This window comes from Grammomys surdaster, unplaced genomic scaffold, assembly GCF_004785775.1.
Source record: "Grammomys surdaster isolate TR1022 unplaced genomic scaffold, NIH_TR_1.0 224, whole genome shotgun sequence".
In the NCBI taxonomy this organism is placed as follows: domain Eukaryota; kingdom Metazoa; phylum Chordata; class Mammalia; order Rodentia; family Muridae; genus Grammomys; species Grammomys surdaster.
Window position 1 is genome coordinate 1,792,591 of NW_021604669.1, and position 21,341 is coordinate 1,813,931.

The following is a 21,341-nucleotide window of genomic DNA, read 5'->3' on the forward strand; positions in this document are numbered from 1 at the left end:
CAGCAGCCTCCTGCAGTGAGGGGGAGGAGGAGGAGGAGGAAGATGAGTCAACCTGGTGTGGTGACCATAGAAGATATTACCTTCCCTTATTATTTTTAGCCTTATCGTGGCTTTATTTAAAAAGTAATAAAGCTTCTGTCCAGACTTTGACAGTCTGAGAATGAAGGGACGGCACATTTCCTGCAGGCCTGAAAAAACATCGTGTTGCTAAGTGACCGTGTACCTTGGCTCCTTCGTGCCTGTCTGTATTCCCAGTGGAGCCAGGCAGTCGTGGTACCTGGTGGCTCTGCTCCAACTCACCATGCTGACAGGAACACACTGTTAGGGCAAGGAAAGGGCTGGTGACTACACAGCTGTGTGTCATGTTCTGATCTTCCCATCCCCCACCCCCACCTCCACCCCCACCCCCCAGTGGCACGTGGGTTGTCGCTGCCACTCCCGGAGTGGATAATGGGCGTAGGGTTCTGAGTTGGAGGGAATCCCAGGACTGGGTGTGAATGAACTGTGCAGGCTCTCCCTGGCAAATTAACATACTGTGAATTGAAGATTTATTGATCTTAAGGTTTTGTGTTTAATTTACACATTTGTTTTTATTTAAAGCTCTATAAGAAAGAAAAGCATAAGGAGTTTATTCACAGTTTTGTTGGTACAAATTTATAATTAGACACTGGGAGGAGCATGAAGAGAAACCTCTTGAAGGAGGGATGGGGCACCTCCCATGCTCAGATGCAGATCCACAGTCGTGTGAGCTAACTGCCCAGACTGGAATGAGAATAGGTGTAGTAGGTATGTCTTTCCTAGTAACTGGACCTGACACAAGCCACCTCACCTTGCCAGCCTTGCTAGTGCAGACTGGGACAGCCAGGATAGGCAGCCCCACCTCTCCTGTGTGGTACACTTCGGGTCTCAGCTGCCATGTGGGCTTTCATCCTGGGTCTGGGAGCTTCATGTGCCCCTCTCTGGTTCCACACTACAAGTGTAAGTAGCAAGGTTTGAAGACATCTAGCCCACTGCTATGCGAGCCCCTGGTAGGTATAATGGGCACAGTTGATTGCCTGTGCTAGCCCACACAGCATTTGGAGATGCACAGTTAGTCCCTTGTAACTTAATCCTTGTCTCCCGTGGCAGTGTTTTCAGATGACAAGCTGGCACGGGGTTTCCCCTCTGTCTGAGTCAACAAAAAATAGTTTCCCTTTCTTTATTACAGCAAAGCTTTGTCTTCAGTCCTTTTCTCTTTTGTCTTCTGTAGTAAGAAAGGACTCTCCTTGAGTCCATTAGCTCAGTGGAGACTGTGATACCTGATATGGGTCCATGCCCACGTGCACATCACCTTCCTAAGGAGCAGTCCTCTCCAGACTCAGCTCATGCTCTCCTTAGATGTCACAGGGCTCGCTGCCAGCACATGTGGAAAGAAAGCAGCTCCTTAGGGCCGAAAGGACGTGTGTCTGCCACGCCCATGGCTTCACTTTTAGATGGGACAGAACAAGTTAGATGCTGATTGCTCTAAATTGGGCACTGACATCCTCCGTCTCTTTTTACCAAAACCGTGACTGGTAATGTTACCCGTGGCTGTGTTTGGCTGTGTCCAGCCATGCCTTCTTTTGCTAGCTGCCTGTAGGTTAATCTGAGCTGCTACCTCCCGGGCTAGGGAGAGTGTATCCCCTTCTTAGATGGCAGTTATGGCCCCTGCTAGTAGCCTCAAGCTGTCTAGTAGCCAGTGGGCACTGGAGAGGAAGAACAGAAGGCAGCCATGGGCATCCATCCCTAGGGATCCCTGTGATAGTTGTACTTGAGACATGTTGCTAGGAACTCTGATAAGCCACATACCTTTATGGGCTTGTGTCACTGCCTTGCACCTGCCAGGGTGCTTCTGGACCCCCAGCACACTTCTCAAACACGCTGGTTCTGATACAGGTGTTTGGAGGGCCTCTGTCCTAGTTGACTTTCTGTTGCTCATAAACACCATGACCAAGAAAGAGAACACCACGATTTGGAGGAGAACAGGTTCGCTTGGCTCACATGTCCTGATGTCTTAGTTAGGGTGTCATTGCTGTGAGGAGACACACTGACTAGGGCAACTCTTACAAAGGCCAACAGTTAATTGGGGCTAGCTTACAGTTTCAGAGGTTTAGCCCATTATCATTATGGCGGGGAACATAGCAGCATGCAGGCAGACATGTTGCTGGAAAAGGAGCTGAGAGTTCTACATCCTGATTTGAAGGCAGCAGCAGGAGACTATGTGCCACACTGGATTTAGCTGGAGCATGGGAGACCTCAAAGCCTGCCTTCACAGTGGCGTGCTTTCTCCAACAAGGGCATATCTCCTGATAGTGCCACTCCCTATGGGCCAAGCATTCAAACACAAGAGTCTATTCCTCTTCAAACCATCAAACCTGATCATAATCCCATCACCAAGGTAGCCAGAGGAAAAATTCACCGCAGGGACAGAGGCGTGAACGGAAGCAGAGGCCATGAAAGACTCATGCTTCCTGGCTTGTTTGCTTGCTCAGCTTATGCAGCCCAAGACTACCTGCTCAATTGTGGTGCTTCCCCCCCAAAAAAATAAAAGTTTATTAAATGTCCAAAGTTGCTTAATTGGATTTCTGTGCACTCACCCTAAGGAAAAATACTTAGAGAATCTTTCATCTTGATGCTGGTGGTCTCTTACTAATTCCAGCTGGTTCTTCAGCCCCAGCTGACCACCATCAGTTGCCCCAGTAAAGCATAAAAGGTTTCATTAACACACTCTTAATTCAAATACATCATTCCAATGGCTCTGATAGTCTGTGTCCCCCTGAAACTTCACAGGCCAGGCTTCCATTGTCTGTACTACTCTTACCACTCTTGTATTTCAAGCTCCTGTAACAGTAGCTTGTTAGGTTCTGAGCACTTCCCATCCAAGTTCCAAATGCTTCAATGACCTTCCAATAGAGCAACATGGTCGGGTCTGCCACGGCAACACCCCACTTCTGATACCAGTTTCTGTTCTCGTTTCATTTCTGTTGCTGAGTAAAACCAAAAGCAGTTTGGGGTTTGGGGAGGATTTATTTGACTTAAAGGATGTAGTGCATTATTCATTGAAGACAAGTGAAGAACCTATAGGGGGGAGACGGAAGCAGGGACCAGAAAGAGCACGAACCTCCAGCTTTCTCAGCTTGCTTGCTTTTGTGTAGCCCAGAACCACATGCCCAAGAGAAGCTCCACTCAGAGTGGGCTGGGCCCTGCTACATCAGTCGTTAGTTAGGAAAATTGGTCATCACAGACCAATCTGATGAAGGTAGTTCCTCAGTTGAGGTTCCCTCTGCCCCGGGGGTTCTAGTTGTGTCAAGTTGACAAAAAAAAAAAGAAAAAGAAAGAAAAATCCTTGTCCAGCACAGTGACTTGTTTTCCCAGAAGATTGCCATGCAAAGTCACAGCAGCTCCCTGGGCACATTGAAACAGGACGTGACCTGCGTGTCCCTGTCAGAAAAGGATACATGGCACCATGCCCTGCAGCTGTCTCTCTGGCCAGCATAGTGGTTGTGACGCCAGACACCTGCTGGTACTGTCACTCTTCTATGGGGATGGGGGTAGGTGGTCCTGCAGCTCAGGACAGGGAAACCTTAAAGACACAGCTGCTTCGTGAGTTCACAACTTTGGGGGCAAACACTACTTCTTTGTGTCAGGTTGCAGCTTTGTTTCTTAGTGGTGTGTTGTTCTAAAATGTACATATATTTACTCTCAATTTGATTCCTTCTTGCAAAAATGTCCAAGCAAGAGCTGCATGGCTCAATGTTCTCAGAGGTTGAGTCTATAGCCAGCCCACCATCTTCCCTACCTAGATTGGTACCATGTGATGTACCAGCCATCCTTGGGTTCTGAACACGCCAGTTTGAAACCCAGTCCCCTTTCTGCCCTTTCCTGGCCCTGGGGCCTTGCCAGCTCAGTGTCTGTGGTGATAAAGTAAGATGAGGTGAACCCATCTCCCTGCTGCAAGTTTTGGGTACATGAAGATAAAGTATTCCGGGGGGAGGGGGGGAAGGCTTGATAACAAAGGCACTTTGAGCATCACCTGAGTGGTTGGTTTGTGGAACACTGTCATGATACGCTGTTGTAGGCGGTGGTGATTCCAACTATGGCCATAGATCTGGGTAGATTGAACAATCATTATGGGAGAAAAGTGGGCATGTCTGGGGGAGTCATGCGTGTCCAGTATGCTGCTCACTGACCTCACACCGCTGTGTGATTGCACACGTGTTAAAAGTAAAGAAAATTGAGTCTGGGGAAGTGGATCTTGGGGTAAAGAGCTTGTCACAAAAGTATGGGGACCTGGGTTCTGTCCTCAGCACCAGGTGCAGAGATCCCTTGGCCTCACTGCCTGATCACCCTAGCCTAATTAGCAAGCCACAGGTTCAGAGAGAGACGGGAACTACAAAGTGGGAAGCAGCTGAGGAAGACCTTGGGCTACCACACACGTGCACCCCTGAAGAGACAAGAAAATCAAGTTAAAATTTTCTGCTTTTCCTGAGATAATGACCTCTGTGCTTTGGTTTGCCAGGTGGAACTGGAGGTCACGCTGCCGGGAGAAGGCAAAGATCGCATCTTTAAGGTATCCATCAAGTGGGTGTCATGCGTGAGCCTGCAGGCGTTACACGATGCACTTTCGGGGCGGCTGCCCAGCGTCCCCTTCGAGACGATCCAGGCCCTGGACGTTGTCATGAGGCACTTGCCATCCATGAGGTGAGGGCATCGGGTGGGTGGGTGGGGACAAAGACTGCAAGCTGATGCTGAGTGTTCACAGAAAGGTTGAGATCTTGACCGAGCGAGCATGTAGTCTGTGGGGCAAACGATCTGTGATGAAAGAACTGTCACCAGCAGCCTTGCCTGGGTGTAAAAGGGGGTGTAGAAGGTTCGCCTCTCTGGCTGTGAACTCTCACAGTCCTGTGCAGAGTCTAGAGCAGCTCTAGGACAGCACACTGACCACTCGTACTGTGCTTGATTGAATGCCCATCCTTGATACACTTTTCCGCAGCGTGACAATGGCCAGCACCAAAGGCATCAGCCTGTTTCATTAGAGAGTCTCCCTTTGCTATATATCTAGTAAGAGGCGAGATCATTTCAGTGGCTTGTCATTTTCCCAATTGCCAGAGTGTTGCACAGACTAGCACATGGGACCAAGGCCAGGGAGCCACATCTGAACTTGGCTTTCACACAATGCACACAGTAGGACCTCAGGAATGGTGAGAATGGTCCTATAAGATCAGAAGTGAGAAGCAAAAAAGAGCTGCATGCTTAGGCCCTGCGACTGACTCCTTCCCCTCTGCTCTGAAGAACACTGGGTGTTCCCTGGCTCTGTGCTTACACATTAGGCATAGAGGAGACTATATCCCAGAGCCAGCTGTCGCTCTCAGCAGGCCCCTGTCCTACCTCTCACTGCTAAGACATGTTGATGGGAAGGAGGCAAGCAGGTACAGTAATAGCCTACAATGGCAATCAACAAAATCTTGCCTGTAGTTTAAAAACAAACCAGTGTTTACTTTATTTTGTAGGCATGCCACCAGTGTGTGTATAGGTCAGGGGACAGCTGTTAGGAGTCAGTTACTTCTTTCCACCATATGGATCCTGGAGACAGAACTCAGGTCCCTAGGCTTGGCTACAAGCACCCTTACCCCCTGAACCATCTCACTGGCCGAATTGTCTTTGCTTCTAGTTGAGCAGCGGGAATTCCTATGGTTTCCTCCTGAATTCCTTTGGATTGTTTATACTCATTTTTACAATTGGGAGATTGTCAAGATGTAACAGAATTAACAAGCACAGGCAGAAAGTGAGAAGGGCATGCTCCATGATTTCATTAGCAGACAGAGCCACCTGTGTATCCCACTCTGGGGTGGTGAGACACCTCCGTGTAGTAGGATGTAGGCGAGGGTGTGTGGAGGTGTCTGCAGTAGGTGGCTGGGCTATACTCCAGTCATCTGTGTGCATAACTGGCCTGCAGGCCTTATGGATCTTTTCACAGCTGAGATCAGGCTCCAGAAGCAGGGAGCTGTCCACAGGTTTGTCATTGAAAGAAGCTAGGACAAACAGGGAGCTAGATGGTGGTCCACAGCCACACAGAGAAATGGTAGTCCCATGGCTTGGAGCTGGCTGCTCCAGCTGCCTCTGCCTGGTAGCTTCTAGGATTCTACCCATGCTAGCGTTGAGCTGTTCCTACCTTCATAGCACAGCCCTTGACTAGGAAGACTTGAAGGGATATGCCCAGCTATGTGCACTGTACAGTGGAAATAAGGATGAGGAGGGAGGATGGACACACCAGCTAGATCTGCATAGACCTAGGGCCTCAGCCGGAGGCTGCTCCCAGATTAACGCTGTCCTTTCGAGAGTGGCAAGGAAGGTGCCCTCCTGCACGTGTGGAGCGGCGCGTTTGAGCTCTAGAAGCACAGTGGGGCGTGTCTCACACTGAGCCAAGCCTTGAGAAGGCCCCTTCCACTCTGTCAGTTCCTGTGTTAAACATCTGACAGTCTTAAGTCCACGGAGCTACTGCTTACACAGGGAATGCAGACTAGAACTCCATGTCATGGACATGACTTTACAGAAGAAAGCCTAGAGTGATCTCTGAGTGTAGGCATGCCTGCTGGGGCAGCTGGCTGGGAAGATGGCTGGGCTGATGCCATCCGATTAGAAAAGGGCTTATCTCCGTTTGCAGGTACACCCCTGTTGGCCGTTCCTTCTTCACTGCATCTGAAGGCTGTTCCAACCCTCTGGGTGGGGGCAGAGAAGTCTGGTTTGGCTTCCATCAGTCCGTCCGACCTTCTCTTTGGAAAATGATGCTGAATATTGATGGTAAGGGGAAGCCCATGGGCTTCACGCCAGGGTGGATGGGACCCATGCAGCCTTCACTGAAGTGGGCGGAGCCTTCACTGAAGTGGGCGGAGCCTTCACTGAAGTGGGCGGAGATTTGAAAACATACAGAGGAGCCCAGGTTCTCATAGCCATCTTTAGCAGAGCTCTGATGTGATACCAGCCTGTGTTCACCATCTCTTTGGTGTCTGAGACAGTTCCTAATTGGGCATCAAAACCCTTGGAGTGCTCCACTCCCAGGGACCCTTTAGCCAGCCTAGAGAGCTACCTTTGCCAGGCCCTTTGCACTACTAGAGCACCCCAGGTATGGGGCTGGGGCCACGCCCTTCACTCTCTCCCCATGTTTCCCGATTACTCACATTGCTGCTTGAACTAAGGAAAGGACAGTATTGGGTGCCAATGGCTGGCTACTGCCCAGTGGTCTTCCAGCCTTGGGGTATATTAGACCTATCATTGCTGTGACAAGTACATAGAAGAACCCATTTAAATCTGTAAAGATTAACTCAGGTTTAGAGGTCTCAGTCCACCGTAAGCTCATGTTCTCATTCTGAAGCCAAGAACCATGGCAAAGAGGCTGTGGACAGCATAGCTGCTTATCTCATGGTGGCTAGGAAGCAAGGAGATAGAAAGGGGCCAGGGACAAAGTGCATACCTAAGACCCCCCTCCCCACCCAGGAATCAAATTCCTCCAGAAATGCGGTCAGTCAGTGGACTAATCCATCGGTTGTCTCAGAGCCCCCACAATCCATTTAGCTTTCAATGATGGGGGAGATACTGTAGCCCCCCGTGCTGTTTCCCGTACTTCAGGAGCCTCAAGGTCATACTCTGCTGAGTCCTCTTCCCTCTCCCAGAGACTGACAGGCAGGAGCAGATAAATTCTTAAGTATACCCCAGCAAGGCCCCGCAGGCCACATCATGGTTAGATGCACCTTGATTGCAAAAGAATTATATGAATGGAACACTTCAGAAATTATTCTAGCTGAAGGTGGCCAAACAACCTGACACGATCCAAAGTCCTGACTGCCCCTACCATGCTAGACTTGTTCAAGATCCCTGTAATTCTTCTAGTGACTTCTTCAGCTTCAGCCAATCCCTTACCGTTGTCCTTGGCTGGAGGAAGCACGGAGTCTCCTGGGGTCAGTGCCTCCCGTGGCGTGTGGAGCCATGGGCATAGTGGACATTACTTACCTCACCACAAAGCGTCCGGGGCGCTCCACAGAGGAGAAAGGAGACCGGGCCTCCTGAGCAGTGACTAATTAGTCACATGGGTTACTCTAGATGCCTCCGTTGAACTTTCTTGTCTGTCTCTTCCTTTTCCTGCACATAGTATCAGCAACAGCGTTTTACAAGGCACAGCCAGTGATCGAGTTTGTTTGTGAAGTTTTGGATTTTAAAAGTATTGAAGAACAACAAAAACCTCTGACAGATTCCCAAAGGGTAAAGTTTACCAAAGAAATTAAAGGTAAAGAACCACCCAGCACAGCAGGCTGTGGGTGGGACCGCCCCTCCGGGTACAGGTGCAGGCTGTGGGAAGGGTGAGCCACAAGACACGCTGACTCTGAGTCGATTGGGACCCATGCACAGAGGGCCCATGACTCTAATGAGTACAGCCGCGTGGGTGGGAGGAGCTGGGTGTCCTGTCTGATCTACAAATGTTAGGTTCCGAGAAGGGTGGTAGTGGCACCCAAGTCTATGTGTTGAGTGTTTCTGGCAGAAGTCTTCTCTGGGTGAGGTGGATCCAGCCACCATGTTCTGTGGTTAGTCCACATTTCTTACTCCAGCTCTAGAACCCCATGGCCTCATCTGTGGCCAAAGCTGCCGTGTGTGCCTTGGACTGTAAGTGCATAACAGGTAGCTCTGATACCTGCTGTCTGTCACCAGGTCTAAAGGTGGAGATAACGCACTGTGGTCAGATGAAGAGGAAGTACCGTGTCTGCAATGTGACCCGGCGCCCTGCCAGTCACCAAACGTAAGGCAGCCAAACATCCAGCCCTGCTTTCAAACTCAGGCCTCTGCCCCAGTCACTCAGCTTTCCAGACACAGGAAGTCCTGGGACTGTCCTGCAAACAGCTGCCTGCCTCTGGGGCTCACTCACACTCTGTTCTAAGAAGTGAACTCCACAGGCTGGAGAAACGACTCGGGGGTTAAGAGCATAACACAAATTTGGTCCCAGCATCCATGTTGGGCATCTTACAGCCTCCTATAGATAGCTCTAGCTGCAGTGGTACCTGCACACACATGCACACACACATGCACATACACATTTAAAATATATTAAGTTGATTTTTGTTGTTGTTTTGTCTATATGTATGTCTATTCACAATGTGTATGCCTGGTCCCTGTGGAGATCAGAAGAGAACATTAGATTCCCTGGAACAGGGGTTTATAGGTGCCAGGAGTCAAAGCTGAGTCCTCTGCAAGAGCAGCCAGTGTCTTAAAGCAGTGGCCATTTCTCCAGCCCCTGTTGTGTTATGTTTTTAAATCGGGGATTTGTCACACAGACCAGGCTGGCCTGGAACTACTCATGGAGAAGGCTCTGCTTACCGAGTGTTGGGGTTTAAGGCATGTACCACCACGGACCACAAAATAATTTAGGGAAAAAGTGTAGAAAATAGTTGAGACCATTGGCTGCTCTTCCAGAGGTTCTTTGTTCAGTTCCTAACATCACATGGTAGGTCACGACTGCCTATAACTGTGGTCCTGTGAGATTCCATGTCTTCTTCTGGTGTGCAGACATACATGCAGACAAAATGTCCCACATTTGTATACAAAATGTGCACATAAAATACAAAGGTAAAATTTACAAGTGTAAATTCCAACATAGAAATCACACACACATACACACACACACACACAAGGGAGCAGAGAGTATCATCTTACCAGTGTTAGTGTGTCTGCTGTGCTGTCTCACGTAGGTCTAGGAGGGGTCAGAGACGCCTGTGGGCAGCCTGAGAATTGAGGATCTCTTGAATGGTCCAGGAAATGCTTGAAGCATTTGCTTCCTGCACAACACAGATGCTCAGCCCTGAGAAAGTCCAGTCTCCAGGGAGCCTGTAAAGTTCTTTCCTGAGTCACCTCTTTCCGCAGGTTTCCACTGCAGCAGGAGAGTGGGCAGACAGTGGAGTGTACAGTGGCCCAGTACTTCAAGGACAGGCACAAGCTGGTTCTGCGCTACCCCCACCTCCCGTGTTTACAAGTTGGACAGGAGCAGAAACACACCTACCTTCCTTTGGAGGCAAGTCTGCACTACTGACTGAGGAGAAGCCCAAAACCAGCCCAGCCTCCCTGATGCTGTAGGACTTGCTAACTCATGCATTGTTCAGACTTTTTCCCTTTGTGTATTCCTTCCCCTAAAATGGGATGAAAGTAGCAGCTTGGGTGGGATTACCCACCACACTCTTACTCACTTAGGATCTCACTGCATACCCCTGGCTGGCCTGAAATGTGTAGACCTGGCTGCCCTTCACTTCTTGGCGGTCCTACCTGTCTCAGCCTCGAGTCCTGGGATAATGGATGCCTTCCTTAAGCTTTCTGTCGCTGAAGAACTAAGAACAGTCAGGGAGGAAAGAGCAAACTTGATTTGCACTTCTACATTACTGTTCATCACCTAAGAAAGTCATTGCAGGAACCCAAAATGGGCAGAAACCTCAAGGTAGAGCTGATACAGAGTTGTGTGTGTGTGTGTGTGTGTGTGTGTGTGTGTGTGTGTGTGTGTGAGAGAGAGAGAGAGAGAGAGAGAGAGAGAGGTGCTTGCTGCTTACTGGCTTGATCTGGAAAGCTTATTCAGACTGCTTTCTTGTGGAGACCCCAGTACCACCAGCCTGGGGGTGAGATCACCCATGATGGGCTTGGCCCTCCCCATCAGTCACTAATTGAGAAAATCCTCTACAGGCTTGCCTACATCCTAGTCTTATGGAGACATTTTCTCAACTGAGGTGCCCTCCTCTCAGATGGTTATAGCTTGTGTCAAATTGGCATAAAATTAGCCAGTCTAACAGATGTGAGCCACTCGCTGTGCACAGGTCACACCCAGCAGAGTGCCACCAAAGCTTTGGTCCTCTTTCCATGCCAGGTTACCTGCAAGTTCTGTCGTGAGTGGTAGGCTTTGGAGTGGCCTCACCACTAGCCAGGGCTCTGGCTTGGATGCCCAGCCTCTGAAAACTCCCTCCTTACAACCAATAGTCATATACACAGTTCATGTGTTGACCTGTGTCCCCCTTCTTTGTAGGTCTGTAACATAGTTGCTGGACAGAGATGTATAAAAAAATTAACAGACAATCAGACCTCAACCATGATCAGAGCAACTGCCAGGTCAGCACCGGATCGGCAAGAGGAGATCAGCAAATTGGTGAGCACTGGGTCCTTGGGTTCCTCCAGGATGGGTACGCAAGGACACCCCCCAACCCCCAACATTCATGCCTGTTCTTTGAGCAGAGATGGCCTCCACTGACCTTTTTTGTCTTCTTTTTTTCCTTAAGATGCGAAGTGCAAGTTTCAATACAGACCCATATGTTCGTGAATTTGGAATCATGGTGAAAGATGAGATGACAGATGTGACTGGGCGGGTCCTTCAGCCGCCTTCCATTCTCTACGGGGGCAGGGTAGGTGCAGACGGGTGGCGAGCGTGTGCATGATGAACTGTGCCCATTGGTCCATGCATGACCAAGACTCAACCCCATCCACTCTCCCACCCTTGGTACATTAATTTATCCAGCTCTAGGCATCCACCCTTCCCATTCACTCGTGCTCACCACGCCCACCCATCTAGATTTGCTGTTGGCCCGGCCATCCTGTCATTTCTCATCTGGCTTGCCACCGTCCATCCAGAACACACCATTTTGCATGTGTGGGGGTTGCCTGTAGTGCACAGGAATACTAGACATGGAGATGGCACATGCGTGGTGATCTGGTGCTTTAGGAGTCATTGTTGGTCAGGGGGACCAGCAGCAAGAATGTTTTCATTTGTTCCCTACCAAACTACTTTGTATTTGCAGAACAAAGCTATTGCCACCCCTGTGCAGGGTGTGTGGGACATGAGGAACAAGCAGTTCCACACAGGCATTGAGATCAAGGTGTGGGCCATCGCCTGCTTTGCGCCCCAGCGCCAGTGTACAGAAGTCCATCTCAAGTAAGCCTGCTTGAGGCCTCCATGTGGTTGGCCTTGTTTCTGTTGGTCAGATGGGTCACTGGGGTTCCGATACCAGCAGCTGGCAGCCTTTCTCTAACAGAGAACACTCATCTAGGGTGACTCCTTTCATGAAATGTGACTGAGCAATAAGGTTAAAACAAATCAGTCACCATGGAAGTAGAGGTAGACAGAGTCAGTGGACTCAGACAGTAGAAACAACACACTTCACTTTCTAAGTAGCCATGGCTGTCCTAGAACTCAACTATGTAGACTCAGGCTGGCCTTAAACTCACAGAGATCTACCTGCCTCTGTCTCCACTAATGCTAAGATTATAGGTGTGTGCCCCCATCTCTGGCTAAAGATTTTTAATGATTTGTTTGTGACAGGGTAGATATGCTTCTGTCCATCCCATCATACGCTGTTTCTTTTCTACCACGTGGTCCCAGTGATAGAACTCAGATTGTCAGGTTTATACAAAGCACCTTTTCCTGTTGAGCCACTGTACTGGTGCTACTGTGAAATTTTTGTGAATTAAATGAGAAACGAAGCTGAGAACTGGGTGGGAAGAGACAATAGAAGAGGGCAGCATGGGGGCAGCCTGCAGTGGCTGCTCTCCTGTGTGAGGAAGGGTTTAGAGTGAACACATCGAGCTTTGGCATGTGCCCGCCATCTTTCCAGTAGCTTAGGGCAGGCTGATACAGTAAGCTCCAGAGGGGCCTGCTGCTCAGCCTAGAACACTGTGAGTGTTGGGACTAGGCTTGATCAGTGCCAACAAGAATGTGCCCTAAAGCTCACAGGGCTTGTACTTGTGTTCCAAGGTTTGAGGGGAAATAAGACATTTGTTTTTTACCTGTCTGGGGCCAGTGAAGGGTGTCCCCCATAGCCTACATAGTATAGCTAGCTGTAACCTGACCGTCCTAGCAAGAGGCTGTTTGGTGAGGCTGTCTTAGGCAGGGCTGAGTTCCCTGGATGGAGGCTGTCATCCTGCACTAGTGGCAGCTTTGCCTGTGCTTCAGACAGAATGTGCCAGAAGCCCAGAGAAAAGAAAGCCAGAGTAGAGGCTGGCTGCTGACCAGCGCCTGCCCATCTTCTATCCTTGGTCTCTCTGTCCCCAGACACAGCCACCTGTTGTGATTACAAGTGCACATGTATGAATTCCATAAATGTAGCACTTGGGAGGTGAATACTGGCCCACTAGGTTGCTCACCTTGGCTGCTGGTTGGATGGTTTACTCTGAACATAGTCAGTCTTCTCAGCCACCTGAGTCTTGTTGGCAGTCCAAATGCTGGCTTTGCTTAGCTGCCACCTGCTCTGTTTTCTTCTGGGTCTGTGTCTCTAAGGCCAAGCTGTACCTATCAGAGCGGCAGAGAATCCCCACAAAGTGACTGATGGTGTCCCTTATTTTACCAGAGCCCTAACAGAGAGTTGCTTAGTAGGCCTGCATGGCACAAAAGAACCAGACCATGTCACTGTGGAATGGCAGCAAGCATGCATTTTATGTCTGCCATTTTATCCCAGCAGTTATCCCTGGGCCTTCCATGGGTGTGTGGGGCACTCACCCCTTTCATGGGTTGATAGAGCTTTGATGCCTGACTTTATCTGAGATTAAATTCTAGCATGGCATGGTGCCTATCCCCCTAACCCTAGCCCTCAGAGGGTGAGGCAGTAGAATCCTGAGTTTTGAGGCCAGCCTGGACTACCAAAAGCAAATAAAAAACTTAATTATTTTGTTTTTGTTGTTGTTTTTTTGTTTTGTTTATGTGTCCCAGGCTAGCCTCAAACTCAATATGTAGTTATAAATGACCTTGAACTGTGGACCCCCGCCCACCTCTCCCAAATGCTGAGATTGCAGGTATGCATTACCATATCCAATGTTGAGGATGAAGCCTTGGGAGTGCTAGGCAAGCACTTGACATGCCCCAACCCCTTGACTTTGTTAAACGGTATCCAGAGCCCCTGGTTGATCTGACTTCCTTTCCATATACTGTATATCTTAGCAAAGTGGCCTCTTTCCTCAGGTCCTTCACAGAGCAACTGAGGAAGATCTCAAGAGATGCTGGGATGCCCATCCAGGGTCAGCCCTGCTTCTGTAAATATGCACAAGGTGCAGACAGTGTGGAGCCCATGTTCCGACACCTGAAGAACACATACGCTGGTCTCCAGCTGGTGGTGGTCATCCTGCCTGGCAAAACTCCTGTGTATGGTAGGTGTCAGCCATCTGTGCTTAAGGAATTGAGTGGATTCCCGTGGCCACGAGTTGCCTGTTCCCCTTTGTGTTGTCTGAACTGAGTGACTGGTTCATGCCCATTCCTGAGCCTGAGAAGAGGAGAGAGGGGTCAGGTTACTCTGGTACGTGCTCTGAGCAATTGTCTATGTCTTGAATGAGGCAGGTATCAAGCAACTTCCCGTGGCCCATAGTTGCAGATAGTTTCTGCCATTGTGCAAAGTTTGGAATTTTAGAACTTTTCACAGAATGTATAAATGTCTGTCCCCTTTGTGTTGACACCAGCACCCCAAAAAAGGGTGTTGGTGGTTGTTGGTCATTCAGGGAGGTTGGTTACAGTTTATTAGTAGTCGTGGTCAATAAAACAAGAATTCTGTTGGATTCAGGGACCTCTCTCCCCACCTCTATCCTTCTTTCTTTCCTATCTAGTGATGGGTAAAACCAGTAAATAAAGGGTAGGAAAAAGAAGAACCCACAAAGTAGCAAAGGCCAGCTACAGCCCATAATTTGACTTGAGGGTTGGTTTCATGTTCATTCTGTGGCATGAGTGTTGGCAGATAGAAGAGTCCCCTGATATGCCAGTGTTCCCTGAGGCGGCCCCACTGACTCTTGATTCTCTAGGACTCAGTCAGCATGTCTGATCTCTGCCACCACCCCAGACAAGGGTGGGTTTCTGTATGTTAGAGGGTAGTTGCTCATTTCATCAGTGGAGAGCCCAGTGATGCTGGAGAAGAGGGAATGGATCAGGTACAGCCTTCTGTTCAGGAGGTCTTCAGGGGAGGAAGGAGGTTACATGGACAGGTCTGCCAGGTGAGAGCTGCCTGTCCCCATAGGCTTTCAGCAAGAGTATTGGTGTTAGATCTGGTGGTGCAGGAGTCTAAAGCATCTGGGCCCCTTGATGGTTGTTACTAATAGGAGTCTGTCCAATCTAACCATGGACAGACTACAGACAGCCATGCTTTTCTCCTCCAAGGCTTTCTCATGGCAGTGGTATTTGGCTGCAGTGAGTGTTGTCCCTGGAGTCTGGGTTTCTAGAACAGTCCTAAGAGCAATGACCAACTGCTTCAGGAAGGAATCTAGGGATGGAGGAGTGTGGATCCCCACGGCACTTTGAAGTTCTGTGTTTGCCAAGGGTTTTGAGGAGGCCGGTGGTTTTATTTTTAGCTACCCAGACATTTGCTTAACATGAGGTGTCATTTCTGCTGAGGAATGATGAAGCCTCATTTATAGCCAGCTTCTGCTCACCCCACCCTGGGCTTGAGATCACAAATGGCTGGTATGAGATGTGCTTCGAGATTTCCATCCTTGAGGGAGACAGGCACAGGTGCCTGGCAGTGAGTGCTAAAGCAGGATTCAGCCAGGCGCCCTGCCCTTCCATCTGCCAGCATCTTCCATAGGCTGACTGCAGGCGCCTGATGCAGCTGTCACGGCTGAACACTGCACCAGTGCAGTCCAAAAGGGGGCAGAAGACAGCTGCTTCTATTTGGGAGTTGTGACATGTGCACCTCTGCTCCACAGCGGAAGTCAAGCGTGTGGGAGACACCGTGCTGGGGATGGCCACACAGTGTGTCCAGATGAAGAACGTGCAGAGGACCACGCCACAGACCCTATCCAATCTCTGCTTAAAGATCAATGTCAAACTGGGAGGCGTCAACAACATCCTGCTGCCACAGGGCAGGTGAGGTGGCCACACCCTGCACATACACTAGCTGGCTTACACGGTCAGTGGAGAGGTGCTCACAGGTAGTGTATGTGGGCTTAAGTCCAAGGCCCCTCAGAACCAGGGCATTGGGCTGGGTGACTTAGGGCTGGGGCCATTGCCACCCTGCTCCTTGTTGCCAGGGCCAGCGGTCTCCACTGAAGAGTTAGGAGAGTGCGTGGCCTCGGGACAGGTCAGGAATGGGCTTCCACAGAATTGTCAGCTGATCCCTGGAGCTTTACTGCAGTGTAGACTCCAGTGTTTCCTACTCTGCTCTCCCAGGGCTGGTAGCTTACTGCGAGGATCAAAGCACGTGGGGGCTAGAAATTCTACATAGGAGTCACTGCTGATGGGTCCTATGTCCCGGAACTTAGGCCAAGTACTGGCTGCCAAATATGCCCCATAGGGCTAAGGGGTGGGAATGTGGAACTGTGTCTTCCTCAGAAGCAACCTATGAGAATGAGGGGGGCAGGCCTGTGCTCTGTGCTTTGGCTGTGGCTCCAGGTGAAGCAGATGTGAGGGACCTCTTGTGCCAGTTCTACACCAGACTGAAGTTGGGAACTGGCAGACTGAGGAGCCCCGATTGTTTGGAGATAAGGACAGGTGGACTAGATTTTGGAGACTTTAAAGGGGCGGAAAGGCAGTTGTCCCGTGCTCTTGGTCTAGTGTTAGTGTCAAAGACAGAGCCCTCCTGAAGGAGGAGCGGCTTGGACTGGGAAGCTGAGCTCTGGGATAGCTCAGTGTCAGAGCACCGGAGCCATGAGACTGGATGAACGTCCTCAGGTGAATGGTAAGGAGGTCTGGGCCCTGTGCCCAGGGGAAAAGTTCAGGGACCCTGGTAATAAAAGAAGGCAAGGAGAGGAGGCACCTGAGTCATAGTGCCCAAGGAAGTGTGTCGTGCATCCCAAAATGCCAGTGAGCCATGTGGTCTGACCATTGGACCCAGCAGTAGGGAAGTCCCTGGAGACCTTGAAAGGGAGAAATCTTGTTGCCATGGCAGCATGAGTTGAGTCAGGAGGAACCTGGGAGGCGCCAGCAGACTGGGCTCATGGGAAGCTTTGCTGGGCTACAGAAGAGAGAAAGCAGAGCGCAGGTGTGCCTTGCTTGTGGTAAGTGAGTCACATTCACCCATGTGTGGAAATACACAGCTATACCTGGTGCCCTGGTGGTGGCTGAGTCAGTGATCAGGATCTGTGGATGTACCACTCAGCTCACCTTTCAGCAGAGGAGAGTGAGGCCAAGGGGCACAGGCATCTTGAGTGTGGTTAGCAGGACCATCGTGCTATAGACTACCTGTGTCTTAGAAGTGACACCCTAAGACTGAGGCTGGGTGCAGGCACCCAGGGCAGGGGTGATTGAACCACAGTGGAGACTAAAGGAACACTTGTGCCCCACCCCCCGAAAGGGCACATAGATGTGCATGCTTAACAGGTAGAAAGTGTTTTCTTCCTGCCTCTACCTCAGTGCCAGAATGATGGGCATGGACCACCAAACCCATCTAATTTATGCTGGGCTTGAACCCGGGACCTTGTGTATGCCATACAAGTACTTTACCAAGTGAGAAGCCTCCCCAGCTTCCAACAATCTTTACCCTTAATGATACACGCAGAAAGCCTACTGGATTAAACAAGGATGTCTGTTAGGTACTTGAGGCAGGAAGATCTCTTGGAAAATGCCTATGTTAGGGTTACCTCCCAGAGAGGGATAGGAATAGCTTCTGTTGTCAGATATCTCAAGCTTGGGCCTCAAACATCCACTTTCTTGTAGGCCTCCAGTGTTCCAGCAACCTGTCATCTTCCTGGGAGCCGATGTCACCCACCCACCAGCTGGGGATGGGAAGAAACCTTCGATTGCTGCCGTGAGTATCCATACTTTCCTCTGGGATTTCTGCCAGTGTCATGTTACTGGGGTGGGGGGGAGACCCCTATCCCTTGAGTATCTGTGGTCTGTTTGTAGTGGTGTGTAGAGGAGAAAGACATGGAAGTCACTCACCTGCTTGGTTGGTCTAATCATGATCCAACAGCAAATAGGTGATGGGGTGATACTGATGATGTCACAGGTGTGTGGGCTGCTGTCACAGGTGTGTTGGCATCTGGTGGCATCAAAGTAGCCTTGGCCAACCACTCAGCATCCACTCCTTCCACTCTCAGAAGACTGCCCTGTCATGTTAGGGTGCCCAGGCATGGACTTCTGTAGTTTGGCCCTTTGAAGTGCAGAGTGCAAAGGGTGTCCTCAACCCCTATAGTTGGCTCGTACAGGGTTCGGGGCCAGAGTGGTTGAGCCTATGAAAGGAAACAACGGCTCTTTTTGGATGATTTGTCTGAGCCATGGATCCCACCCTTACAAATGCCTGAATGCACAATCAATTAGTTTCTCCAACTAATTATCCCAGTGCCTCAAAGAAGTGCTCACCTGGGAAACGAGACCAAAAGGCCCTGTGCACAGCAGCCTGTAGTTGGGTGCAGCCTCGGCTAGAGTGGGCTCCCGCATCCCTCACTGGGCATGGCAGTACCAGCCTCAGCACCAACCATTTTCTCTACTGTTTCTCTCCTGCAATTAACCTTAATCTTTCTGGGTCTTTTCACATGTACTGCAGTCGGCTCAGTGCCTGGCATGCAGCAGATGGTAACCAGACTTAACATCATTGTTTATTTAATCTGTCTTAAGGGGTAGAGAATGGGAAGTGATGTAGGACAAAACCCCATTTGCATCATGTGTGCTGTGCATAGTTCTTGGGCGTGGCCTTCAGGTGGATCCAGAGATCCCTAATGTGAGAAAAGCCCTGCACAGCCAATGCCCGTGGGGTCTGGCCCAGGTCTTTTGCTACCTTGGGCTCTACCTGATCACTCTTAGCTTTACTTTCTCCAGGTTATTGTGTGCAGGTCCTCTCTGGAGGCTTCAGAGGCTTAGGCAAGTGTAAGTCATACACACACACACACACACACACATATAATTTATTGGATTGACTTAGAGGATATAGTCCTAAAACAGAAGGACAAGAATTAGTAGTTGTTCAGCTCACAGGGCTGGATGTCTATGCTTCCGCAGTCCCAGTTTGGTGCTGGAGTCCAGAACTCCTGGAGAGTTGCTGGTCTTCAGTCTAAGTCAGTCGGAATCTGCTGCCTGCAGTAACAGGATAGACAAACTTGCCAACCACAAGCAGGCAAAAAGTAAAAGGCTGACACTGAGAGGTGTGACTTGGATTTTGGGCAGGTCTTCCCACCTCTAATGATCCAGTCAGCAAAATCCATCATACACTTACCCAGCTGCTTTGGTTTAAGTTGATACCAGATGTATGTAAGTTGACAGCTAAGATCAGAGCCAGACTTAACAAATTCTACAGAGCAGGAATCTGTTTCCTCCTGATGCCCTTGATTCTCAAGCAATAGGACATGTTTCCGTTCATGCTGATTTATTTATGCCAACTTGAAATATTTCCTGATCAAGGAATCTGGGAAGGCTTAGAGACACTGCTCTGTAAGCTTCTCAGAGGAGTCGCTGGTCACCTGCTTCCCAGGGACACAGGGCCCTTCCCTTTATGCTTTCCCCAACCTGGTAGTGGGCTGACCCTAGCTGTAACCGGTCAGTTTACTTTTGGTGCCCTGACCTCAGAACCCTGGCTGCATCGTGGTGCTCTGGCTCTCTGGGTGTTTCTTCAGACGAGCCCTTGAACAGCCAAGTTGCTTCAAAGGGCTGTGACCTTGATAGGGATCTAAGTCTGGTAATACTAAGTCTTCAGTGGGCATATGGCAATTTGGGGAAGTGTTTGCTCTTGAAAATCTAGAGGCACCCCCAGTTGCTTTCTTTTTACAAGTAACTCAACCACCTGACCATGTACATAGTAAGGTTCAGTATTACCTTCTGTGTACCATGGGGCAAGTACCCCATCTTCAGAAGGTACCTAGCAGTACTTTCTGCTGTGAGGGACATTGGGAGAAGATGCTTCTTTACAGTCTCCAGCTGGACTCTAGAAGAGGGACCCCTGGAGCCCTTGTCTGTCCCCTGCTGACGTGTGTGTCCCACAGGTCGTGGGCAGCATGGACGCACACCCCAACCGCTACTGTGCCACTGTGCGCGTACAGCAGCACCGACAGGAGATCATCCAGGACCTGGCCGCTATGGTGCGTGAGCTGCTCATCCAGTTCTACAAATCTACTCGCTTCAAGCCTACCCGCATCATCTTCTACCGTGACGGCGTCTCCGAGGGCCAGTTCCAGCAGGTGGGCCACTCTGTGGCATCCTCTTTGCCTCTGTCAGTCAGCTGCTCATAGTTGGAAGGCAGATGGTGATGTGGTCTGTGCCAAATAAGGTTCCAGGGCCTGTGATGGGGGAAGGCAGAAGGGGAGTTTGGGATATAAGCTTGGGCAATGGAGGCCTAGGTGAGGATAGAATCTCAGGCCAGGGAATACGAAGGCAGACTGGGAATTTTTACCAGCCCTGGGCATTTCCAAGATCTGAAGTGCTTGAGACTCTACTTACTTGCCTTAATCACAGGCTGATGGCATGCAACAAAGTTCATGTTCATTTGCTTCCTATTTAGAGCAGAAGCTGCAGCTTTTCCTCTTTAGAACAGATACTCATGGCTCCTAGGAGTACACTGTCTGCCTCCGTTCTTTCTGCCAAGCCTCTAGTGCTGTGTTCTGCAGGAGCCATGGTGACAGCTTCCACTGTGTACTTCCATGACCTAGAGCCCTGTTGCCTCTTAGTCCAGCCTCCTGGGCTTCCCGTCCTCCCCAGTGCTCCTCCCTTGTATAAAAGTTGGACCTGCCATTCTAAGCTCCACCCCTCAGAGAACACCAGAATCCCCACAACTCAACTGTCTCCATTAGAATTGGAGACATACTCTTTGAAACATTGTAAACTGATTGCAACTGTTAAATCTGAGAGAAACCAGTCATGGTCGCACATACCTTTAATGCTAGCATTCAGGAGATCCAGCCAGGGCAGAATAATAAGACTTTGACTCTCAGAAATGGATGGATGGATGGATGGATGGATGGATGGATGGATAGATAGATAGATAGATAGATAGATAGATAGATAGATAGATAGAAAAAAGCTGAAAAAGAACAGCTCGGTCTTAGTATGCACCTGCAGTCCAGTCCCTCTGAACACTTCCAAAACTTGAGGTGAGCAAGAACATTATGGATCCCAAGCTAAGCAGTTTTGTGTAGCTTCTCATTTTTAGACCCCGTGTGCCCTTGGTCCCTGTGTAGATGAAAACTTGTCCATAATCCTTACTATCAAATCTATATAAACTAGAGTCATCTGGGTAAAGGGACCCTCAATGATGAAGGTGTCTCAGTCAGATGGTAGCATGTCTGTGGGACGTCCTCATATTGCTGCTTGAAGGGCTTAGTCTTCTTGGGCAGCATCATTCCTAGACAAGTGGGCCTGGGCTGTCTGAGAAAGCTAGCTGAGGTGGGTATATTGGTGCATGCCTTTAATCCCA

The 21,341-nt window shown here is 49.8% G+C and overlaps 1 protein-coding gene across 1 annotated transcript in view; it reads left to right on the top strand.

Annotated features, from left to right (window-relative positions):
* Ago2 (argonaute RISC catalytic component 2) overlaps positions 1-21,341 on the top strand; it is a 79,403-nt gene that overhangs the window by 49,941 nt on the left and 8,121 nt on the right. The window contains exons 4-15 of the mRNA XM_028773228.1: positions 4,538-4,719; positions 6,683-6,819; positions 8,165-8,299; positions 8,719-8,806; positions 9,925-10,072; positions 11,066-11,185; positions 11,316-11,438; positions 11,832-11,965; positions 13,985-14,169; positions 15,709-15,868; positions 17,657-17,747; positions 19,915-20,109. Of these exons, the coding sequence (XP_028629061.1) occupies positions 4,538-4,719; positions 6,683-6,819; positions 8,165-8,299; positions 8,719-8,806; positions 9,925-10,072; positions 11,066-11,185; positions 11,316-11,438; positions 11,832-11,965; positions 13,985-14,169; positions 15,709-15,868; positions 17,657-17,747; positions 19,915-20,109 (1,698 nt within the window). The remainder of the gene's footprint in view (positions 1-4,537; positions 4,720-6,682; positions 6,820-8,164; positions 8,300-8,718; positions 8,807-9,924; positions 10,073-11,065; positions 11,186-11,315; positions 11,439-11,831; positions 11,966-13,984; positions 14,170-15,708; positions 15,869-17,656; positions 17,748-19,914; positions 20,110-21,341) is intronic.